General features: G+C 52.1%; 2 protein-coding genes across 2 annotated transcripts; one reads left to right on the top strand and one right to left on the bottom strand.

Moving 5' to 3' along the window:
* Positions 1-1,117: 1,117 nt before the first annotated feature.
* LOC128270489 (uncharacterized) lies at positions 1,118-23,664 on the top strand. Its single transcript, XM_053007894.1, has 19 exons — positions 1,118-1,218; positions 1,393-1,604; positions 2,894-5,119; positions 5,204-5,445; positions 7,907-9,378; positions 9,424-10,347; positions 10,417-11,077; positions 15,886-15,963; positions 16,043-16,225; positions 16,313-16,503; positions 16,562-16,912; positions 16,982-17,073; positions 19,735-19,957; positions 20,019-20,366; positions 20,447-20,988; positions 21,054-21,193; positions 21,275-21,396; positions 21,478-21,692; positions 21,763-23,664. The coding sequence occupies exons 1-19, from the start codon at positions 1,118-1,120 to the stop codon at positions 22,050-22,052; spliced, it is 8,613 nt and encodes a 2,870-aa protein (XP_052863854.1). The 3' UTR covers positions 22,053-23,664.
* Positions 17,141-19,249, bottom strand: LOC128273417 (uncharacterized). Its single transcript, XM_053011373.1, has 4 exons — positions 19,001-19,249; positions 18,727-18,921; positions 17,681-18,140; positions 17,141-17,617 (listed from the first exon to the last, which is right to left on the bottom strand). Exons 1-4 carry the CDS (start codon positions 19,168-19,170, stop codon positions 17,165-17,167), a joined length of 1,278 nt encoding a protein of 425 aa, XP_052867333.1. The 5' UTR covers positions 19,171-19,249; the 3' UTR covers positions 17,141-17,164.
* Positions 23,665-24,311: the final 647 nt, after the last annotated feature.

Raw genomic sequence — 24,311 nt, 5'->3', positions numbered from 1 at the left:
TTTCGCTAGCCGTCTGCTGCTTGCAATCGGATTAATTTATCAACATCATCGGCAAGGTTAGCTGCATTTTGTCGAAAAGTGGAACTATCTTTATTGCGGAAAGCATTTCACGTTCTAACGTTCTCCATCACTTGTTAGTGGAACCCTACGTTTTGACTGGCCCATGTGCCGGGTCCGGTCGCTTTATGCCAAGTGTAGAGCTACACGGCGTTAGAAAACGGTGCTCAATTTCCGTCACGCTGGTATTGTCTTGAAATTTGATTAACAAGAACGATAATTTCGTCCGCCTGGTTTTGCGTCACAACTGTCGGGCGGGGCAGTAGTCCGCTTTAAGGGTTAGGACCACGGGAAAGTCGATCCGGAGGAGGATTGGCTGGCTCACATGTGTGTATGGTTTCGCGCTGACCGGGCAGTTCCGTCTCGTGTAGTAGCGTAAGGTTGCTTTTGCTGTGGCTTGCAACACGATGAACCTGGGGAGGCATAATTTCAGCTGGGCAAGCATAATTCGGCCTTTCGGTTAATATTTAACAAATTGAAAACATTCATTCTGGGTAGCAATACTATTGACAAGTTTATTGCCTACTGATAAGATATGTGGAGATAATGGCACCAATCTAATGGATAATGGTTAAAATTAAACTTTAAGCTCATTTTGTGTTAAATGAATCGCAATATTCTTGAATATTTTGGATACACACCATGGACCACAGTACGCTGAACCTGGATAAAAAAACTCCCGTTGTTTTAATTATCTCACTTCGATTTCTCCCAATTTCGATGCAATTTTTCTTTTCAAAACTCCGTTGGCTGCAGATGTCTTTTACAGAAGAAAAGTACCCAAGCGCAATGAGATAGCGATGGGTGGTACCGAGCGGCGGCATTGCAGCCTTTGCCATCCTTTCGGCGGGGACAATTTATTTATCCCGGATAATTGATACGGCCTACGCGTGGCTATAAATTAAATCGTCCCACTGAGTGACTGGCCGACTGGCCCTCCTCTTCTGAAGCTACATTTTATGTTTCTGTTTCTCATTCCTGCAGCACCGAACGCCGCGCCAGCAAGGAACTCCGTAGCAATGCCGAGGTAGTGACACAAAATGCAACATGAGTTGGAAATATGACCAGCAAACCGGAACCAGACAAATTGGGACGGAACATGAAAGCGCTGCCCGCGAGCTGCCAAAAACTGGCCGACGGTATCCAGCAGTCGTGGAACAGGTGAGTTTTGGGTGCGAGCGAGACGACCGGTTTTCCGCGTCGGTCCGATCGCCGGACTGATCGCGGAGATTTCGGTGCTCTGCGGGATTGCATACCAAGCAGGCGTTTATGAATGATTCGAAATCGAGTAACGCTTTTTTGTGTTTTTTGTTACATTTCATCCCGGCCGGCAAGGGCAATCCCGGAGAATTCGTACATCCAGCTCGGTACCCTCCGGTACGGTGTGCGCCTATCGAACACGGGCCTACTGGATGGAGGCGGAGGCAAATCCGCCAGCCACCAGCAGCCGATGGATGATGTGCCGGGAAGCAACTCCCGTGGATCGATCACTTCGTACGAACTCGCAACGAACGGCGAACGGTGCCGTGGCGTCGAAAGTGTCCACAGTGCGGGCGGCAGCGTTAGTAGCAGCAGCGGCGGCGGCGGCGGCGGCGGCGGCGGCGGAGGAGAAAAACCCCATTGCTGTTGCATCGGATCGAGCGGTGTGGAGCTGCCGTGGACGAACACCTATGCCCGCACCAAGCTGCCCGTTCCGAGTGGCACCGCCGGTAAGAAGCGGGCCTCGGAAAAAGCAAAAAGGATCTACAATAACAAGAGGCGGCGAGGTTTTGGCGGGCAAACGCCGCGCACAGCTGCGGACTGCGCTACGCAACACGGCCAAAGACAAGCCACCTCCTAACCGATCCAATCGGTGCTGGTGCTTCAGTAAATCTGTGCCGTTCATCCCGCGCCCGCCTCTGGGTGTGTGTGTGTGTGCGTTGGAAATGGGAGGAAAACTAAAATTAAATTTTACGACGCTACAACCGGGTTGTGTGTGTGCCCGCGCGGTTGTTTATCTACTCCGGAACGGAACACGGGCGGATGGTGTTGGTGAACTTACTGGTTCCCTCAAAATATTGTAATGCCAAGTAACACTTTGTCCCCCCCCCCCCGTATGCGTGTGTGCGTGTGTGAATGAGTTTAAGGGGGCGCTTTTCGGTGGGTGGGACTTGGGATGTTTTTCTACTGCTACTGCTGCGCCACCCCTGCGGCTCCTGTGTAGAATCGATGAACGGATATATTAAAATCATTTTTCACGCCATCCCGAAAACAACCCCATTGCCGGCGCGCGGTGGTCAGTGTGGCGGTAGTTCCGCGGTACGTTAGTTGTGCGGTCAGTTAGTTGTCGGATCACTATTTCGTATCCTTGCGCCACCCGCCCCAAGGTGCGGTGCGTCATCGCAAATCGCAGGTACGACTGACCATATGGGACCGACGTTGCTGCCGAGAGTGTCGAGAAACGGCTCGGTTCGGATCAGTCTCGTCGTGTCGTAACGATGGTGGTGCCAATTGCCAATTCTACTCCGATCGCGTTACTTTGTCGTACAGATGTACATGTTGAAGATGTCGAACCACGTCGGACGCAGCTTGTGAGGAGCAGCTGAATCATACCAAATGGCCAGACCGTTGGCCAGTGTCAATCGTTGGCATAGTGTCTAGCTTGCCGACACCTCTCCCGACTCGGCACGGGAGTCCGAAGAGCAGTACCGACAAGGTCTCAGCTTTGAGGGTACACAAACGCCGGGAAGAACATCAAAAATGTTAAATTATATGAATCTCTGGCAAGTCGTTTCTCTCCCATCCGCACCTCTCACTCTCTCTCTGTCTCTCTTCTGCTCTTCGACGCTCGTTCCAGCTAAGAATAGAAAATCATCTCCCTCAGCATCGACAGCATCGACGGCGGCGGTGGCGGCAGCGGCGTCGGGTGGTTCGCCAGTAGCAGCATCAACGCCCGACCGCACCTCGTTTCTGGACCAGCAGCGAGCGTTGAGGCACCCTGCCCCACTGGCGCCCGGTCGGAGCAACGGTCACGTCGCTCTCAGTCCGTCGGCGCACCCGTACGGTCACGGAAGTTACGACGCTCCCGGCCACGGCAGCGGCGATACGGTATCCTTGCCTGGTGCTGGTGGCTACAGCAACGGTCATAGCAGCAGCGGCAGCAGCAACAACAACAACGGTTATCACAGCATCAGTCCAACCGGTGGCAGCGGAAGCAGCAGCGTTAACGGAGGCCGTAACGCCGACGATCAGCAGCAGTACGTGGGGCGCGACAACTCACCTCGGTGCTCGGCCGTCGTCTGCTGTTACGGCAGCACAACCGGAAGTGCCAAGTGCAAAAGGCAGCCACCGAAACGCTCTCCAGTGCCGGACGGGGCTGATTTCACTCTTCAACAACCCCATCGGCACGATCGGTCCGGGATCGATGAGCGGTCGTGGAGTGGAACGGGCAACGATGCGGACGGTGATGCTGCCAGCCAGAAACGGTTCTGCGCCGAAGGTGGTGGTGGCGGCGCCGACGGCATATCAAGTGGCCCTAGCTTCTATCGACCCGGCGATGGCAATTTAAATTTAAATCCGAGAAACGCACCACAACACCAGCAGCTGCAGCAGCAAGTGTTACAGCGTTGGCCGCGTGGGGGGGTGTGCAGAAAAGAACATGCGAACATAAATAATTTCGAGAAAAGCAGAATTTCGTCCGAGCCGGAGGAGTCTGGCTGCTTTGGACCGGTCCGGTTGCTCGCCGGCGAAGGTCTGAGGGTGGTTTCGGCAGCGAGGTCCGCGTCACCACCTGCGTCCTCGCCACCACCACCTTCGGGGTACCCGATTCCGGGCCCATATCCTCCCAGTCCCGGAGCGTGGAGTGTCCCATCCAGCACCAGCGATAGCGTTGTCGGACAACGGCGTCGAGTCCTTCAACCACCGTCCTCGCTACCGGTCGTGAAGTCGTACAGCTTTCACCGGGACCGCTCCGGCTCTCCCGGGGGCGGCGGCACCCCCACCACCGCTGGTGGTCAGCTGTTCGAGTCGCCGCTTTTCGATTCGTTCGTTGGCCGAAATAAATCGTTTCGTAACGCCAGCAACGCGAGACGATTGGCCCGCGATGGTCCGATCGATGGTGGCGCAGTAGCCGCTGCGAGGCACACGAGCGACGGTGAGAACGCGCGGCCTCAGTACGGGCGGACGAGCGTAACGCGCAAATCTTCGTTGCCCTCACTGCAGCCAGCGGGGGCCGGACAGACGAGCGGCCGGGCATCCGTCGACGAGTGCTATCCCTTCGACAAGTCCACCTGCCAGCCGGAGTGCATCCTGACGCCCCGATCCCACCGCAAGCACCCGCAGTGCAGTGATGCGCTCAACGAGATCCGGCTGCAATCGCTCAGCAAGTACTGCAACCAGCTGCTGCTGGCCGGAGCGGCCCGGCAGGTGGCCCCCGAGCAGCCAGCTCCCCGCACGATCGACGATCTGGAGGAGGAGCTCGGTTACATTGACTCGTCGGATCCGTCATCGGGGATCGGGGACTGTGACCGCAACTACGGTCACAGTCTGACCGTCGCCCGTAAGCACCGACGGCCAGCAGGCCAGCATCAGTCGGCCCCGCAACCCCGCTATCACCACCAGCAACAACAACAACATTCGTCGATCATCACCCACAGCACGGTGCGGATCGCGGCCGCCATCGTGACCAGTAGTGGCGGCGGCATCGGCAGGGGTGGCACTTTGCCAGCAGTAACCTCACCGACACTCGGCCACGCACCGTACGGTGCTGGTGGTGTTGGTGGTGAAGATCACAGAAACAATTACATCGACTCGTCCTCGGACGAGCTGAGCAGTGTGTGCAGTGGGTTCGAGCAGCTAGCGCGCGCCTGTAGTAGTGCCGCCACCGACGAGGTGGACCAGGTTCGCTCCTCGTACCGGGCGTCTCATTCCGCGCGTAACACCAGTAACGCAACCACCATTGATCCGTACGGCGGCGAAACCGAATCCGCCTTACCACCGAAGGGTATCGTTTCCTGCGCCAGTGGCATCCTAGTAGTCGATGGCTGCAACAGTGATGGCAGTGGCAGTAACAGCAGTAACAGTGGTAGTAGGCTAGTGGTTGTTGTGCCCGAACGAACCAGTGACACGAACAACAACAACAACCACCACCAAAACAACGACGACGAAGAGGAGGGCGAACAGCGGAGCAAGTTCACCACCACTCCGGCGGCTAAGAATAGCCGCGCCACGCTAGTGAACGGTGGTGGTGCTAGTGGTGGTGGCGGTGGACTCACTGTTACGGCCGCCGCCAGCGGGCAGCAGCAGGCGGCGTCGTCCTCTCCGTCGCACGGTGGGTTGAACTGCTTCGGAAGAAACACTTCTTCCACACACTTCCATGCGGCAGCGGGCGGCCCGACAGTGGACAAAACGGTAAGTTGTTGTGACGGCGCCTCAACGCCCCACTCGTGGCCACCCTGCTGATTTGCTTAACATCTGTTCTGTGTGACCCGCGAGTGGAACGGCGGCGGCGCATCGATTTCAATTCTTCGCCGCCTTCGGTGCTGACAGATTAGTTGAATCGCCTGCCGTGCCGTGGCCTGGCCACCCACACGACGGCCCTCGCGGCTTCGAAGTTCGATTCCCTTTGCGCGGTGCGAGTCCCTTGGCCCCTTGGTCGAGGGATGAGTGAACAAATTAAAATTATATAAGAAAGAAGAACGAAAAAACCCAACGAGAAAAACACGCGTCGCGTGTGTCGCGACGGCGACGGTCCATCAAGGCCACGCCACGGTGGTAATTATAGGTAGAAAAAGATCAGCAAACCAGAGTGCGTTACGGAACTACTGTACGGGGATTATCCTACACCAAAGTGCAACGTCTCCGGCAGGACGAAGCTGACCTGGTCGGAGTTAGTGAAACCAGCCTCCGGGTTAAAGAAACATTTGCCTCCGTTCGTGATGTGTGTCCATCCATTTTGGCGTGATTGTGTCCTTTGGATGATCAACCAATAGGTCGAGTGTTCTGGCCTCTTACAAGAAGGACAAGGTAGAAGAATCCATCCGATCCAGCGTCTTGGGAATTGGAGGGCCATTGTGTGGATGAAATAAAGTACGGGACGTGGTTTCTTTACCCCATTCACGCCAGCTTTGCGCCAGCAAACGGGCCAAGTTTTATTAAAACCGAGCCAGCTCCTGCTACCGAGATGTTTACGGCTCCAACGCAGCTTCCAAAACGTTTTCCCGGCCATAAATCGCATTGACTCCGACGATAGAAACGATTGGCCCGTCGGTAGTCACTGATGACTTGTGATGGAAAGTGCCTTCTAGTTGTCAGTCGATAGCATTAATTCTCATATTTTTCGCATACACACGATCACGAAACGATCTTTGTTTTGAAAGCAGCACAACTCTTTTGCTCTTTCAACTCTCACACATTTTTGGTCCACGGCGCTAAGTCGAGGATTTCATTCGGGCTCGAGCCGCCGAGTTTCGACCGAATTTTTCATCCACTTCCAGACCGACTACCGACACTGTCACAAAAAATATCCGTTTATTCGTTTATTCGTTTATTTGCAAAAGAAAACAGCCAACGGGGAAGTTAGCCTAATTGGCAATAGTGAAGTTAACTTAGCACTTACAACTAAACCAATCACAACTGACGAATCGCAAACGCAGAAGCAGGTAATCGGAATTTTAAAGGAAAACATACACGAAAGTAACATGAACGAAACATTTACTAAGAAGACATATAAGCAAAAACATTACACAGATCGAGGGACATATTAAAGTCAAGAAACGATGAGTAATTGTTATACGTACGACAATGAGCTTGTAAAGGGTCATTATGTCCGGTGAGGGACGACGGCGCATCAATTCTGAGTTCCAGGTTCAATTCTGAAGTCAATATCTTAAAAGCAAAAACGGCTTGAGCCGACCGTCTCCGATGTTCGAGTGATCGTACTACGGTAGAGGGCAGCGCGCCAAAGTAGAAGGCAGCGCGTTTTATAATGTGGTAATTGATTGACAGCGATCCTTGTGAACTTGCGTTGTATGGCCTCAATACGATCAATCCAGCACTGATAATGCGGATGCCAAACAACACAAGCATACTTAAGGATCGGACGGACAAGAGAACAATACAAAGCTTTCAGGCACATCCCATCCCGGAACTCAGAAGACATACGAACTACAAAACCAGGCATTCTGTAAGCACGAAGAATATAGCAGAAGAAAAATGGCTGGTTGTGATTTTCCCGCTAAATGTAATGTTCGAAATTGAAGTAGAACTCTCAGTATTGAAGTAGAACTCTAGTGAACTGCAAATGCAACTAGTTTTGGTCGGTCTTGTGTTACCATCAAAGCAACCATGTATGATTGTGCGACGGTATGTAACAGTTGTTGTAACCGATGTAGGGGTTCGCTCCGCGGAGTCGAGCCAAGAAATAAACCTCGTTTCTTATTTTCTCCGATTTCTACCAACACTGGAGAAATCGCCTTTATTCACCGATATTACTGTTGATCTTCGCAAAGACCTTCGTTGTTGTTTGTTGTTATTATCCTTATAGAGACTTTGAGCTTGAAGATTCTTTCACGATTTTTAATAAGTTCACGAATGATTTGAGCACCGCTGATGCGCTCCGTTAATACCTATCATATTTCCCTCCCATGTGTTTCTGCACCAGAGAAATCGCCTTATCCTTAAGCGCGTTTCGTTTCCCCTCAAAATTCTAAGCAGGCGTTGGTCGCGCTTTGAACATCGCAACAGTTGTCCTTCCGCATCCTGTAGGTTATCGTTGAACGTGACGACTTGCTGCGATCTGTTATTAAGTGTTTCGTTGATGGTCTGATGGTCGAACTGACATGTTTGCCCATTTTTTGTTTGTGTCTTGCAGATAATGGAGAAGCGTAGCAGTAATACCCTCGACCGCCTGCAGCGGTTGGTGAAGAAAAGCACCTCGGGACTGAATGAAAAGAATAATAGCAGCGGCGCGGCTGGACCGAATGGTCCAGTCAGTTCGGGCGGCGGCAAAACGGAGCGGCTGCGCGAGTTAACCGATCTACTGAAGGGTAGCGTTAGAGCTCCACCGCCGGTGCCGCCTCCTCGGCGTGCCAAGCACACACAAAGCATCGATCGGATCAACCCGTTCGAGCGTCCAGCCACGGCCGCCTCGTCGTCGGCCTCTAGTCTACTCAACATCGATGCGCTGCGCCCGGACACGGCGTCGACAGAATCGGACCTGCTGCTGCTGCGGGGCAAAGCGTCGCGCTCGGTCGACCTGCCGTACCGCTTTGCCGCCGAGCCGAGCCAACGCATGTCGACACCGAGTTCGCCGCAAACGGAGCACAAACCGATGAGCCTGCGGGCGAACGTGAGCACCTCGAACCTGGAGGCGCTACACGAGCGCCGGGCCCCCGGGAAGCCATCCGTGGGCGAGGAGTGCAAATCGGAGACGGCGCTCAAGCTGGACGATGAGGAGCTGTTCGCGAAATTGTCCCGCCCCGAGTCGCGCACGATCGTGGGCTCGTACACGCAGAAGACGATCCCGTTCCGCAGTGCGTCCTTTTCGCAGGTCGACTACTCGTCCGGCAAGTACATCCGGTCGGCGTTAGGTGCGCTCAAAAGCAGCTTGCTGCAGAAGACCAGCGTGGACAATGGCCCCCCCACCGATAGTCCGGCGGAACTGTTCCCTTGCCCAGCGGACCCAGACGACACGCTGGCCGCTGGATCACCGGACGACACGGATGTGGCCAAGTTGACGATAAAAAAGACAGAGCTAAGCATCAATCTGGCACCGCTCGAGTACGACTTCGGGCGCCCGACGCACGACGAACGGTCGCTGAAGCAGCGACTCGGCGACGGCAAGGACCTCTCGTCGAACCGCAACTCGGACATTGAAACGATCGTCGAAGATCCGGTGGCGGAACATGTCGAGAGCGTAGAAAACGGGACTGCCGAGGTTCCGGACGATCCGACAACCAGCATCAGCGTGATGCAAGCGTCCGAGATGGTGCTGGAACCGTTGGTGGAGGAAGGCATTCCGATCACCCCGACGGCGCTGTCGAAGGACGACGAGTGTTTGCAGCAGGCCACGACCTGCCTCATACCCGTGCCCGTCTACGACTGTGTGGTCAGCGAGTGGAGTACGGCGCGGCCCTCGGAACAGTGGATCGACGCGTCGATGACGGAGTACGCCAAGTTTTCCGACTGCCTCGACAGCATCAAGGAGGTCAACGAGAGTGTGTTCAGTGACCCGCCCCAGCCGGCTCCGGCCGAAGAAGACTTTCCCGGGGAGAAGATTACCGTCGAAGGGCCACCGCAGGTCATCGAACCACAAACGAGCGTAGAACTCTCCGAGGACGGTACGTCGGAGGCGAACGAGGGCGAAAACGGTTCCTCGGAGGAACCGAGCGAACCGTTGCTCTGCACCCCGCCGGTGTCGATCGTTTTCACCGAGCCGGAAAGCACCGAGTTTACGACGATCGTCGACGGTGGCACAGGTGGCGGTATACACAAGGTGTCAGTCATGCTGGACGACGGCAGCGAGGTGGTGGAAATGGTCGAGGTACGGAAGCGCCACAGCAACCAAGAGGACACCGGTGGCGGAGGTGACACACCCAACTGTCGCCACTCGAACGAAGGAGACGAAAAGCGAAGGCTGGAGTCACGCAAATCACGCCGCAAAGGCATCTACATCCAGTGGCCGGCCATCGATGGCAACAGCGAACTGGAACCGGAACTGGGCGAAAGTCTCTCTCCGCCGACCGTCACCGACGAGGCCGGTGTGGGCTGGAGTGCGGACTGTGGTTTGGGGCGGGGTCACGAAAAGGACTCGAGCCTTGAGCTGAGCGGCGAAAGCTTCACCGATTTGAGTGTGCGCGATGAGGCGGGCGATAGTTTGGGGGCCGATCCGGTTGAACGGTCCGGAAACTGCTCCCCGGATGGAGGCCGGTACCGGCTGGATCCGACCACACCCGAGTCGGACCCGGGCAAGGGACCGGTTTGGCCGGGCAGCAAACGGCGCCAGAGTCTCACCTACCAGAGTTCGGACGAAAAGGACGACACGCTTCCGGCGCCCACGTTGGCCGTCCGCTCGCTGAAAACCCTGTTCCTGCGGTCGGACTCGGTGTCGGACAACGAGAGTGACCGGGCGTCGTCGAGGGACCGCACGAGCGCCTCGCCGGCCGCCGGTGGTCAAGGCGATCCGGACCTGCGGCGCTACTCGAAGCGACCCCTGCGTGGTCCCTACGGTCAGATGCTGGAGGCCGAAATGAAGAAGCCCACCACGAAAGTACAGTACAACGAAATCCTGGAGGAGCTGACGCGCAACGAAAGGTAAGCTCGAGTTCGAGGATCGAGTAGAACCCCCTTTTTGAAACTAATCTTCTTCGTTTATCTCCGTAGCCATGGTTCACTGACGAGCGTTGCGCGGAATCGCGGCAGCGCCGGAAGCCAGTCGATGGACGAAACGAACGATCGGCACGGCGGTGGCAAGGCTTCGGGGAAGCCACGGAAAGCGAGCGCCAATCTGCCGGTCCCGACGCACGTCCGGACCACTTCCAGCCCCTCCAAGCTGTCCGATTCCTCTTCGTCGAATGCGTGGGCCGCCGCCGTTGCTACCCAAAGCGCCGCCAAACGTCATCTCAGCAACATCGAACAGCGCAGCACGGACTCGGACCGGTCGGAGAAATCGACTGGTGGTGGCAAGAAGTTTTCGCTGGACAGTCACCACGGCGAGAAGCTGTCCAAGCGGGCGTCCGAAGGGGGAGGAATCGTGCGAGAGAAGCCAACGAGCAAGCGGAGCGGATCGAGTGCGAGTGACAAGCTACCGAAACGCAGCCTGGATGAGGTCCGACTGTCACAGACGAGCCGCACGCCGTCGGAGCGAAGTATCGCGCTAGTGCCGGATACTGCGGGGACACCGAAAGGCATGGCAGCGTCGCCGGAGCTGCTGGCCGAGCTGCTCAAGGGTTCGAGCGAGAAGCTCATTACCGAGCAGCTGACAACGGGTGGCGCGCCGGGCAACCCGAGCACCGCGCTACCATCGGCTGTGCTCAACTGTTTGGTAAGTTAGCCACCGACCGCTAAATGATCGATCAACCTCCAATGGTATGCGTCAGAAGTGAAGGTCCTTTGCACAGAACATTGCCTGTTCCATTTGGTTTCGAACAAGGAGAATTGAGAATCAAATAGGTGGGGTCTTTTTTCCAATGAAGGATGGACACGGCAATGATTGCCCAATGAAACACACAGTTTCTCCGGTCATTTACAGTGGATGGCGAAAAAAAGTTTAGCTCAAGAATACAAAAGATTTTTGGAAGATCCACGACATATTGTATGGCTACTTCTGGCTTGTGGATAGCCGCACTATCCTGTGGTGCTTCACCTATAAGACTTGTTCCTTCTTGAATGATTTTTCTTTCGTCGAGTTTTGACCAGCTTTCGAGTCACCATGACCAGAAAGGTCACCAACTTGTAGGCTTCACGTAAATAATGCATCCCTGGAACATATTGACGTTGTAATTTGTTTCCTAATGATGATTTAGACCCTATATAGCAAACAATTTCAACTCCTTATAATGATAGTTGAGTACCAAAAAATCATCACTCCAAAGCAGCTTTTCTCACAATAAGCAATGTTTCAAAGCATGCAGAAAGTAAAATACCGTCCTTTTTTTGTATTGGCCATGGTTGAGTGCGGAATTGTTCAGAAAACTAGGCCAGATATGATCATTTAACGTTCTTCATTGGTTAGTTTACGATATTTCGATGGTTCTGCCATCGTACAAGCTGAGAAACTTGAGAGAATGTCTTGTGAATTCTACACCGTGCGTTTCTCAGCCCCAATTTTAAATATGAAAACATGTAAAAAAACAACTGAAAATTTCAAGTGGAAAAATTCAACTAAACTTCTTTTGGCGGTGCTCAAATTGAGTTATAACCAGAAATGGCTGCACCAGTCTACGAGATTGCATCTAAATGTCATTTTATCGCACAAATTTTGCTTTTAGAACCTCAATCTAATATTCAACGTAACAAAAAAGCGATTCAAAAAGAAGATGCACTCATATTTTCATTCTTTTCGCCGTCCACTGTGTGTAGAAGGTTCTTCGCACATTTTTTGGCGAATTCCTTCGCGTTATATGCGTTTCATGTCGATTTTTTAATGTTTTGCCCTTTATGATGCTAGTTTCTTCATACCAACCGTCTGAGGAACTTTTTCATGATGGAAAGTAACTAAGCCAGGCTAGAACAACATATGTCGCGTGTGTGCTTTGGAATAAAGAACAGCGGTAGAGTTTGACTTTGCTGGTTTGAGACATGGTCCTGCTTACAGTCGAGCGAGTAATATTCTGTTACTACGCTTTGTCGTAATGAGATATGACCGAGTTTTAACTTCATTCCCACCACCGTTTGGTGATGTTAACAGATCATACTTTCCTGGCGTTACACAACCAACGAGGCCATTTATGAAGGCTGAGTTTTGTTATGTCCATCCCTTAATAGCTCTCAACACGAGCATGATTTTTCAACGGTAACAGTCACTGTATCAGGATTTGAATTTAGATTCATACCAAGACCAAAAGAAGTTTGCACAAAACATACGTCAAAACCACTGTTATATTGAAACATGCCGGGGTATAGTATGCTTTCAAAGCGTGCCGCGGAACCGTTTCGTTCTGAGCGTTATGCACCGAATATGCCCTTTTTCCCGAATTACTGCAAGAATCGCATAAATGTACTGTCCCAACGCAGTCCACCAGGCGTCTCCACCGATCCAAAGGCTTTCACTTCGACGGAAGTTTAATATTCGTTCGAAAGATGTGTTCATGCTGAAATCGCCCAACTCCACGTTCAATTCTTCCAATGCTTCGTGTGCAACCAGGATAAACGGATTTTTTAAACCATCCCCAGCTTACTTTGATACGAAAGTGAAGCATAATAGTTGCAAAACTATCAGCCCCAGCAAACCATGAGTAGCGGCGCACAGTGTGAGCTGCTCCAGCTTGGTGTTTAATCACATCTCACCACCCGACCCCTTTGCAACGGTCCGGTGGAGGCGCTTGGTCGCTCGTAGCGAAAGTAAACGGAGCAATTTTGCCATTCACATCTCTGCGGAGGAGTTAATATTTCAGCGCCTGGCCTGGCCTGGCCTGGCCAGGCTAGTACATGTAAATAATACCGTGCGTTGCGTTTCGTTTTTCGGATTCTACGCTCCACTTTCTAGCCAGCTAGCCAATTTCAAATCTCACCACACACATTCGCAGTGGCCGGTGGTGAGTTTACCGTTCGAGCGGTTACGAGCACACAGACGATTGGTGGCGAAGCGTCATGCGCAAACGCAATGTTTTCCGCTTTTCCGAGGTGACGGTCCGCGGTGCGGTGGCATTGAGGCAGAAGCAACAAGTACATGAGGTTTTGGCTTATCGCGCCTTTTGCACCTTCGGCGATTCCATTCACCTGCGCTTCCAGCGGATGGCGGCGGGCGGCGTTTACGTCCGAAGATGAATTGAATGCCCGACAACGTGTGGGCCGCGTGCGTTGGTTTGGTTTTTAGTATTTTGTAAACTTTACAAATTCCATTCATTCAACACACACACTCGCTGAGTGACGTGTTCGCCCGATTACCCGCCCGCGAAAGTTCGCCAACATTTTTGGGACGTGTAGGACGATTCCCGCCATTCTTTATGTTTTGCCTTTAATTACCGCAACCGCGTAAGCGAAGTAAATTGACCGAGCGTCTCTCGTCTTGAGATGAGACGTGTGAGACGGTGAGAAAGTGAGATACGCAAAGTTTCTCTCGCTTTTCCTCTCGTGCCCTCGCGGGATGGCCGGGAGTGTCCGGGTACGGGGAAGCCACTTTAGTCCGGCAAGCAAAACAAGCCCTGCCAGGAGTGATCGATGGGATCGATTATAAAGCGGTGGAAAAATTCCTCCACTTCCTATTGCGGGAAAACTATTGCCGAGAGACGAGGCAAAAGTGGGGCCAAACCAACTGAGAGCGTAACGCCCGGAGCGAGCATCGTGAGCGAGAGAGCCGAACGTTCTCTGGCAAGCGATTCGAGTGGACGGAACACCATTCCCGTGTGTGGTGGGCAGTTTTTCCGTGTTGCTCGAGCCGCAAGCGTGTGCGTTTGTTTTCCCACCAGCCGCGTCCGAAGGGCGGAAAGGCACGTATTGGAAGGAGGGACAGTTCCGGGTTCTGTGCAATAATATTTTCGCCGTGACTTCGACACGATGACAGAGCGGGCCCCCTGCCAGACGGTGGTAGCTGTTGACATACGGGACACTTGCTTGACTGTGTGTGCCGTGTACGCCGCATCCGATTATTAAGTTGGTGGCCCATTCGGCTAGTGTGTGTGTACCGCGTAACTCTAGTGCCACTGGGTGCTTTGAATGGAAACTGGTCCCCGTTCCCCTGAGTTTCCTTGCAGGCTGCCACCGTCACGGTAGTGTGTTCCGTCTCAGGTGAACCCGAGATGATGCACCGTGTCCGTGGGCCGCAAACACCTTCGACGTGAGATGGAACACACCTGTAGCCTATGGCCACTACCGTCCCATGCTCGCCCCAGTGTGTTCGACGCAATAGGAGCAGGGTCACCGTGCTGGGACGGTGCTAGGCAATAGAGGCCCCCATCTGTTCCGTTACGGCCACACAGAGAGAGAAAGAGAGCAAAGGATACGTATCAAAAACAAACGTAAAGTGAGTGTGGTGGCCATCAATAATAAGCGAAAGGGAAAAGTGAATTCCGCCAGCTGGCGAAACGTGCCACGGTCCCCCTCTAGGTCCTATGGTCGGTCACGTTCACCCGGCAGTGTTGCATTCGTGTGTTTTCACACCACCACCCTCGGCCGCAGACGGTCGCAACGTTGCAGCAACAGCAGCAGCAGCAGCAGACCCACCATTGTCCGCCATGATGCCGCTCAACTTCTGCTCCGACTCGGAGGACGATCCGGAGCGTACACCGAAATCGGTGTCCGAAAGCACCATAACGTGGCATAACGTGATCAGTTGCTACAATGTAAGTGCATGCATCCCGGTGTCGGAAACCGCATTTCCGGGCCCAAAGCATACGATGCTTTATTTATACCGCCCCCCGAAGGACATCGTCTCGGTGCTGGGTGGCTGACGCGACGTCAACCCCACGTTTTGCTCTCATCATCGATCGGCGATAGTTTCCCCCCGCCGACATGTGTTTTGCGTTTGGCTCCCGTGTGTGCAACAAGTGTGCGACCCTTCCGGCGGGGTGCCGCCTCTTGGCCGACTTATGGGTTTATATGGGTGGCCTTGCCGCCGCCCCCCGGACATGTTTTTATTTTGCATTGATTCACTGCATTTATGAAATGGCAGTTCTTGACGCTTGTTGGCTCAGCAAATAATGCTTGGGTTAATCCCAATTTTTAGTCTTTCTTCGGACTATCCGGAATTGACTGTGGAACTGGGGCATGCATCCGGTTTCAAGGGGTTGTGACTGCTCTCCAGTCGCAAGGGGTCAGCGATGTCCAATATTCGCAGCGCATAATGGTTTGTAGCCAACAATATTTCTTCCACCGATCAATCCACCCAACACGGGTTGTGCATTCGCATTCACCCGTTCAGTGCCAGAAGTTAGGTACTTTGTCGCTCTCCGGTGGAGCGTTGTATACGTGAGAGTGAGTTATGTTGAGGGAAATTCAATTACGGCACCATGAAAAGCTTTTAACAGGAATGAGATTTTAATTCGGTTACAGGTTTTACCGTTTCACGTTCATCACGTTGCCGGCAACTCCGGGGGGGAACGCTCTCTACACGGATGTTTTGATGTTCACTCCCGACTTGCGAAGGAAACGAAACTTACCTCTCTCTCTCTGCACTTCTCTTTCCCGGCGCAGGATACGCGAACACACGTGGTGGTCGAGCTGTTCAACACGGAAAAGTCGTACGTGGAGTCGCTGCAAACAATAGTATTGGTAAGGCACAAACACGCGCCAACCCGTCGATGGCGGAATGCAACAACCTAACCGGTTCGTTTCATTCCGATTATACCAGAAATACTTGAATCAACTGAAGTCGTCCGAAAACTCGGCCCTGGTCGACGCGCAAACGGTGGACGAGATTTTCTTCATGGTCCCGGCGATACTCAACATACACGAGCGCTTCCTGGAGGAGCTGCGCCGCCGGCTGGACTCCTGGGACAAGATGCAAATGATAGGGGACGCGTTCGTCGATGTGGTAAGTGGGTCACAGCTGCCGGTTCTCGGAACTTGAGGAAGAAGGCTTGGCACTTGACGGGGTCTGTTTCTCTTCTGTCCGTTGCAGTTTTCTCGCCCGGTCATACTCGACACGTACACGGCGTTCGTGAACAACTGGAACCGGGCGAAGGATGCGATACGCAGTGCGAGACAGAAGTGCCCGGCGTTTGCGAGGTTTCTGGAGGCAATGGCCCGCGAGCACAAGGGAAAACTTTCGCTCGACAACCTGCTGATCAAGCCCGTACAAAAGTTTCCCAAGTAAGACCGTATATCGGGCCGCTTGACACACAGATCTAACCGAGGTCCCTCGTTTCAGCTATGAACTCATTTTTACAAGACTGATTAAGCACACGGATGTGGCACACCCGGACCAGAAGCCATTGCAGGAAGCTTTAAAACTGGTGCACGATATTCTGATGTTTCTCAACTGCAAGGAAAAGGAAGCCCTCGAGAATGGGCAACGCGAGACGGCGCTGCGCGAGCTGGAGGGTGTGATCGAGGGGATGAACGATCTGGTGACACCCGAGCGGGCCTTTCTCCGGCGCGACCTCGTGTCGATGTCGTCGGGCCAGGTAACGCTCAAGGAGCGCGGTTTTTTCCTCTTCAACGATCTGCTAGTGATAACGAGCATAAAGCGACGAAGCGGAACGATTCGAAAAACGAACATGTAAGTGTGGCAACATGCACCGAATGAACGAACTGTGGTGCTTAACGGGCGATCTCCGTTCTTTTGTAGGACTTGCCCCGGAAGTGTGGCATCAACACTCGACACGAACAAATACAAATACCTTACCAAGATCTCTTTGGACGATTTGGAGATTGTGAAATGTAAGTGGATAACTTTCTGTGCATATATTTTCAGTTCATAACCGAGCGGAACAGAAAACGGCTCACGGTTAAAGGCTCACGAAGCGCTGCCCTAGCGCTGGAACCGAGACATTAGGCCCTTGATTTTGCTCTCCGTTGCACCCCAGTCGAGCAGTCCGATCACCTCGAACGCTCGGAGCTGAGCCACAATGTTCGGTCCGTGGGCTCGCAGGATCTGCTTCACGTCGGCGTGCTGGTTAGGGTTGTGCAGTGTCGGTTGCATGGGCGGCGTATTTTGAGCATCTTTGGTGCGCAGGAACGGCGAAACGGCCAGCGAGTAGATCACTTGCAGTGAACCGTGCTTCAGCAGCTCCACCTGTAAATCCATCAGCTTCGGGATCGTTTTGGTGTAATTTAGTTTCTGCAGCAGCAGCACCAGCGTTTCGTGGTACACGAACACCAGCTCGTCCTTGTGCTTCTGCAGGACGTCGTAGGAGGGCGAGGTGGCCAAAAAGTACACCAGATCGATGATCGGCGAACCTACGACACAGTTCTGGAAATCAACCTAAATTTGGGCCTTGAGTTAGTTTTCCGCAACTTGTCTCGGCTTGGGATTTGCGGAACTTACGAATAGTGAATCGGCCAACTCGTTCGACTGATACTGGAACAGTATGTTGTTGGTCCAGAAATCGCCATGGTTGAGCACCTTGAAACCCTTGAAGTCACTCTCGTACGCTTCGACCGCCTTCTGAATCGTTTTGGGTGGCAGTTGCTTGAGCTTCTCCGCCGCCTCCTGGCTGAGCCCGAGTTCGGCGGCAAGCTCGTACACGGTGCTGATCACATCCGGGAAATATTTCAACTTGTCCTTGTACTCGTTGTGGAACGTTCCTTTGCCGAACTTGGCAAACACTTGCGCGTTTTCTGCCAGCATGCAAGCGCTGGCCGCGTGGAAGAAGGCCAGCTTCTCCAGCGCCATGCGGCTTTGGTCTAGCGTCAAACCGAGTGTTTGGTTTTCCACGCTGAATCCACGCACGGTAAGATCCTCCAGCACGACCAGATCCGAGGGCACCTCGGACGAGTAGATTAGACTGGCAAAATGATAGGCAATTTGTTCACGCATTAGTTGCTAGGCTCAGTAGGGATCGGTGGGGATGATGGAAGACATCATATGAAATGTGGATAATTGGCTTGCCGGACGCATGTTCTTGTCTACGTTAGGCACTGATAACGCCACTAGGCCCGTATCGCATCGCAACATTATGCTGACTACGGGCAGCGTTAGGCCCTTGAAGTAACTATTACTCATCGATCACGAGCCCCGCGCATCTTACGGATGCTTCCCGTACCGTACGTGCCACTTCATTTCGTAGATAGGCCACACTCACGTACGTCAAATTGGGCGGCTATCGGGCAGAAGATAACGATACCGAGCGATGGACGAAACGGGGAACACGAGAACGATCGGCGTCCAACGACGACGCCACGATACGGACGGTGGCGTTTATTGCGGTGGCGCTGACCGTTGATTCGGTTCCTCGTCGAAGACGAGGTGCACGCGACGGTATCCTATCTTGCTAATCGCTACCCTTCAGTACTTCCATTATATAACCCGGGGCGCTGTGCGCCACCGGCGTCAGCTGACTTTCGAAAGGGAGAGTTGAAAAAAGTACTCACTGTGGCGCCAGTTGGATAGTGCTGCCCAGTTTCGCGATCATGTTGACCATCGTGGGCAGGACGACCTTGTACATGTAAATTTCCTTTTCAAACACGTCCGTTTTCTGAAACTGCTGCACCAGGTGACCCTCGCACGGTTTGATTTTGGCCACGAACGTAATCGCCGCGTCGTTGGGGTTTACCTTCGAGGTGTACCTACATTTTGAAGGGAAAATCGGAACTCTCCGTATTACATGCACATGTAGCGCTCTGGTGGGGGGCTCTGGTCACATACTTCACCAGGATGCGGTTCATGGACGATCTCGCGTAAGGATCGTTGATATCGGCGGTGGCCGGTTCGACATCGTACACCTTGATCTTCACCTCCGACTCACCATACTGCGACTGGATGAGGTTAGTCAAGAACAGCGAGTTGATGAACTTCGTTTCCTGCGTTTTAGGCATTGTCGTGCGTGCGTGCGAATGCAACTAATGGTCCTTCCAAACACGGATGATAGAGGTTGGGGCGAACTGGATCACCGGAACGTTGTGAACCGACTGAAAGGTTCGCCAAAACAGCCAATCTATTGGCCGGCGACAATGGCGCTAACAATCTATTATCAACTGTTGGTTGGGCCCTTGAAGAGTGAAATCGTTCGTAGAGCACAATTACATCAAGCAGCGCGATAAGTGTATGAGAATTGTGTAGCTGTGTTCGTACGAATGCACCTGTGAGAAAGTACGTTCAATAGCACGGGGCTTCGATTCACGACGTCTCGAGTGTCCCTGCGGTCTACGAAGCAAAGGGAAGTAATAGGCATTTGTCGTAATCCACGCATCATAAGGCTTGGAAGGGCACGAGTGCGAATTGACGCACAGGGTGGCACACTTATCGCCCAAGCAGTTCAATACAAGGCTGTTCTGTCCGGCCAATAATTTATGGTTCGCCATTGTCGTTCGAATAAGCTCCGATGCATGATGTAGGATTTATCAGCTACGGACGATGTCATTGTTTTTTTACATTTTCAGCTAAAGACGAGAATGTGAGACGAATCATGAAAGAGATCGAACATCTAACGGACGACAGTGGGAAGCTGGTGCAAATATCGGACCTTACCGCCAGTCTGCGATGTTCCCATGGACCACTGGAGGAAGCGATCCGCGATCTGCAGCGCGAAATTCAACGACAACTGGCCGAACGGCAAACGAACGATGCTCAGTTGAACGTGCTAGAGCTTACGCTGAACACCTCGTAAGTGTTGAAGTGGCTTTCTGAAATCGATAAAATCCTTCATTGGTGGCCCCAATTTCAGCAATGGCATTCAGAACATGACGGTGGTCTTCTCGAAACCGGACAAACGCACGGAGTGGGAAGAAACGTTCACGGAGGCCAAGCAGAAGCTGGCGAACAGTGTTGAGCGCAGTCAAATTCCCGAATTTTTCGTGTCCGTGCCGATCCGCAAAACCCGGGCCGGTCTCCAGTTTACTTGTGCCTCACCGACGCTGGGTACGCAGAAGGATGTTTGGGTGTGCAATAGTGACGGCTACGTTGGGCAGGTCTGTGTGCTCAGTCTCGTGCCGGAGCCATCCGTAACGAGCTGCAACGGTGTGTGCAATGCGAGGATCCTGTGCGTTGCATCGGTGCCCGCTAGCGAAGAGCGGTACGTTGCACCGAAGACTGTCCAAAGTCTGCGTTGGCGTAATCTTATTTGATCACATGTGACACCTGTCTTCGTTTTAGGGTTAGCTCAGCGTTGATGAACGTGAATATCTCCATCGTCGATGCGTCCTGCAACAGTAACGTAGTCAGCAAGTCGGCGGCAAACTCGGCCGTAAGTTCACCGGCTAAAAGCACGGAACGGAAAGGTTCGTTCAAGCACACCTGCGACTCGAGTAGTCGGACGGCCAGCAACGAGTCCGACATCCAGCTGGATTCGGGCAGCTCGAGTGAAGATTCCGAGGTCGAAAGTCAACCGGAGCGTGCTTGTAGCCAGTCGTGTGTCTCGCTGACACCAAACCACCGGCAGCAAGACACAACACCGGCGACTACGGCCTGCTCCATGGCGGCTGCCGATGTAGAGCCGGAAACTCAGCAATCGACTATGTGGCTCGGAACGGAGGACGGTTGTATTCACGTGTACAACTGCACGGACAATATACGTATCAAGAAGAACAAGATTAAAATACCCCACGTCAGTGCGGTGTACTCAATACTCTATCTCGACAACCGAGTCTTCGTTTCACTGGCCAATGGTGATGTGTGCGTTTACTCTCGCGATCGAAGTGAGTTTAGTCTAACGATGAAACCGGAACCGTACTAATAATCATACATCCTCCCTTTCTTTCAGCTGGTTGGAACGTTTCTTCCCCCTTGACGGTCACGGTCGGCACGGTGACAAATCCGGTAATAAAGCTCTTGAACGTACACGGAAAACTTTGGTGTGCAATACAGGGCACCATTAAAGTATTAAACACTAAAAGTTTACAGGTAACAGCCATTCGCGCTAGTTTTGCTATTGGTAACGTTGACCGACCTTCTATGTCCCTCACGGTTTGCTTTCTTCCACAGATTGATAATCAGATTCAAATCTCAAACGACTCAAAACCAATCACAAATATGACAGTATTAAACGATTACGTGTGGATTTCGGTGCAGAACTCGGCACACATCAAGTGCTGCCACCATGAAAGGTGAGCTAAATAAAGTGATTCATAAGAAACTTTTTCAAATGCTAACGATCTGCGGCCGGTTTCCTTTATTCCTCCTTAAAGCTTTGAGGTTATATTTGAAGTTAACCTGGCACCGTCGGTCAACAAGATGCTTTCGAACTGTGATGACATCATCCGGCAGCACAAGGCTGCCTGCCTAAGGGTAACTTCGTTGCTGGCCTGCAAGGAGCTCATCTGGGTTGGGACCAGCGCTGGCGTGCTGCTTACGATTGCGGCGCACAACGTGGCGAAAGGATCCTCACTGCCCGTCGTCACGGGTAAGTGCTAATGGGCTAAGCTCAACACAATCGAACGGAGGTATTATACCGTTTTCCGGTTCCCGCACAGGTATTCCACACGGTCACACCGGCCACGTACGCTTCTTGACCTACGTCGAGTCACCGGACGGTATTGCGGGCGAAGAATCACTGGCACTGCGCGAAGGATCTGCAACGAGCGCAATGATCGCTTCCGTTGGAAAGACAGCAAAGGGTGGCCTGACAGTCAGCAGTCAGGATTTACTCGTAATATCCGGTGGCGATGGTTACGAGGATTTCCGCAGCACTGGCAACAACACAATGAGCGATGTCGCTGGACGTGAAGATAGCACCAACCATTTGTTGCTGTGGAAAGTGTAAGAAGAATTCGATTACCAGAAGAAATGCTTCCCGGCATCCGTGCAACGTTCCGTGTCCGTGTCCGTTGAAGTAAAAGTATTGTGAATGATTTTTTCCGCATCTCGGTGCAGCGGAAAGGTACACCCAAGGCAAGGTGACGATTTTTTGGACGCACTAATTTACGGGCAAGCTGGACTTGTCTTTGTTTTCGCAATTTTGGTTTGTAGCGATCGCGCCAAAAACGCTCACGTTTGTTGCGACGGAACGGAACTGCTTAACAATTTTTCAACACACAGTGAATGGCCAAACGCAACAAACGATAAGACAATAAGAATTTACATGGTTAAACGCTATTGCTGTAAGGGGTCCGTTGGTTGGCGCTGATAATTAATTGAAGTTCGAGCGACGTTTGTTCACTCCACTATTCCAAAGTACTCATTAAACAAACACACACAGCCCAACACTAACGGAAACGATGTTTGGTGTTGGCTGCCGGTCCGACAGAACGGCCGAAGAGGAAGTGGCGCCACAGTACCATTTATTGCTTGTCTCGTTTGTGCATCGAATTCTTAAAACCATTACCGGTACTGGCACATCCCTATTTACCAATACTGTAAGGCTACCAACATTACTGGATACTATGGTTACTAGCGCTACACCACCGCTGCTAACGCTGGTGACTAACGTCGTAATAATCGTTTACAATATAGTAGATCACCGTTAAGATGGAGTGGAATGCTGTGGAAAAGGGGTAACCAAGCACTGAAAATTGGGCAATGAAAAAGTGCACCAAACGGCCACGTGGCCACTAGGCACAAACCGAATCAGTTAACAAATTGGCATGGATATGGACTAATCGGTTTTGTTGTGTTTTTTTTTCGAAACTCTCATCTCAACTCAACGCGTGAATGTGAATGCTAGTCGTATGCTGTAGAAGCAACAAAAATATGGAGAAGCACAACTTAGTAGGCAGCGGGCCCATTGTTGTCCCGTGTACTGTTGTAGCTCTAAGCAACCGAGCAGTATGTTTAAATGCTATCCTTATTATGATTATTATTATTATTACTATATTAATACAATATACAAACGTACAGAACGCCAGACGGCTACTTATCTATGCGCAAAAGGCAGGGTACTGCGAAATGATTCCACAATGCATCTTTTTAAGTCACTGTAAACCCCTTTATAACGTGCGCAAGTACTTGATAAAATACACACACGCCCCTGTAGATGCACACGGCGGCGGCGACCGGTGTAGTGTGAACGATGATGTACGCAAGTATGAATTTATCCAATGAAACATGCACATAAATTAACCACAGATAGACAGATATCTGTATGTGGCCACGTTACGTCAAGGAATTCCACGTAGGAACGAAAGCAAACGAAAAACTACGACAAACGGGTTACTGTGTGCGCGATCGGATCGAATGCGAATGCTCGAATGATTGCTCAACGCCGACTATATTTCCTCCGTTGTTTAACGCTTTAAGATCGTTTCTTCCATCGGTGGTGTGGTGCAGCTTTGCGACACTCCACCGCGGTGTGAACCTACTCCAGTGCACAAGTCCTCCGTCAGTTTCCCACGGGTCCCGCGAAAGGAATGCGTAAGAAAAAAAAAGAAAATGTAAAATTCGACCTTTCACGATGTGTCTTTGCTTTATGATTGTTTCCCCTGATGATGACGCAATATTTGAAAAAGGTGAGTCCAAAATAGTTAACGCTAATCAGCATATTACTATTCCCACAGGCAAAGAGTAACCGATGAAGCACTAGATACAGACTATGGGACAACATAATCTAATTATGTTTGTCTGTCAACTGTACAAAGCTGATTTGAAACCTGAAATTCTGAATGATTCTGTGCTTTATTCAAATTTATTGGCAGCGTTCTACAAAAAATTGTAAACTTTTCCATTCTTCAAAGAATATAGCTCAAATGATGTAAAAAGCTCGTACTTGTCGTGCTCTAAACTGGTGTTTGGTCCGTATTATGAAGGATTTATTCAATACACTAGCTGTTCCCGGCGTGCGTCGCCATGCCTCATCTCATTCGCATTTCTCGATTATCCGGCGTTTCAGAGGATCGGACATTTCCCGGTGACGAATTCGATCGGCTTCTCTGCTCGCTTTCAGTTGGATACATGCCAAAACTCGCATCAGCTGAATTTGCCACAAATTGTTTGAAAACTATTCTAATTTTGCTGAACATTTCCCAGATTTTGTAGGATAACCTGCCTTTGTAAAGTGGGGAGGAGTTTCAAATTTCCGGTTCCCAGA

This window comes from Anopheles cruzii, chromosome 3 (assembly GCF_943734635.1).
Source record: "Anopheles cruzii chromosome 3, idAnoCruzAS_RS32_06, whole genome shotgun sequence".
In the NCBI taxonomy this organism is placed as follows: Eukaryota; Metazoa; Arthropoda; class Insecta; order Diptera; family Culicidae; genus Anopheles; species Anopheles cruzii.
This window is presented reverse-complemented; position numbering and strand designations above follow the sequence as displayed.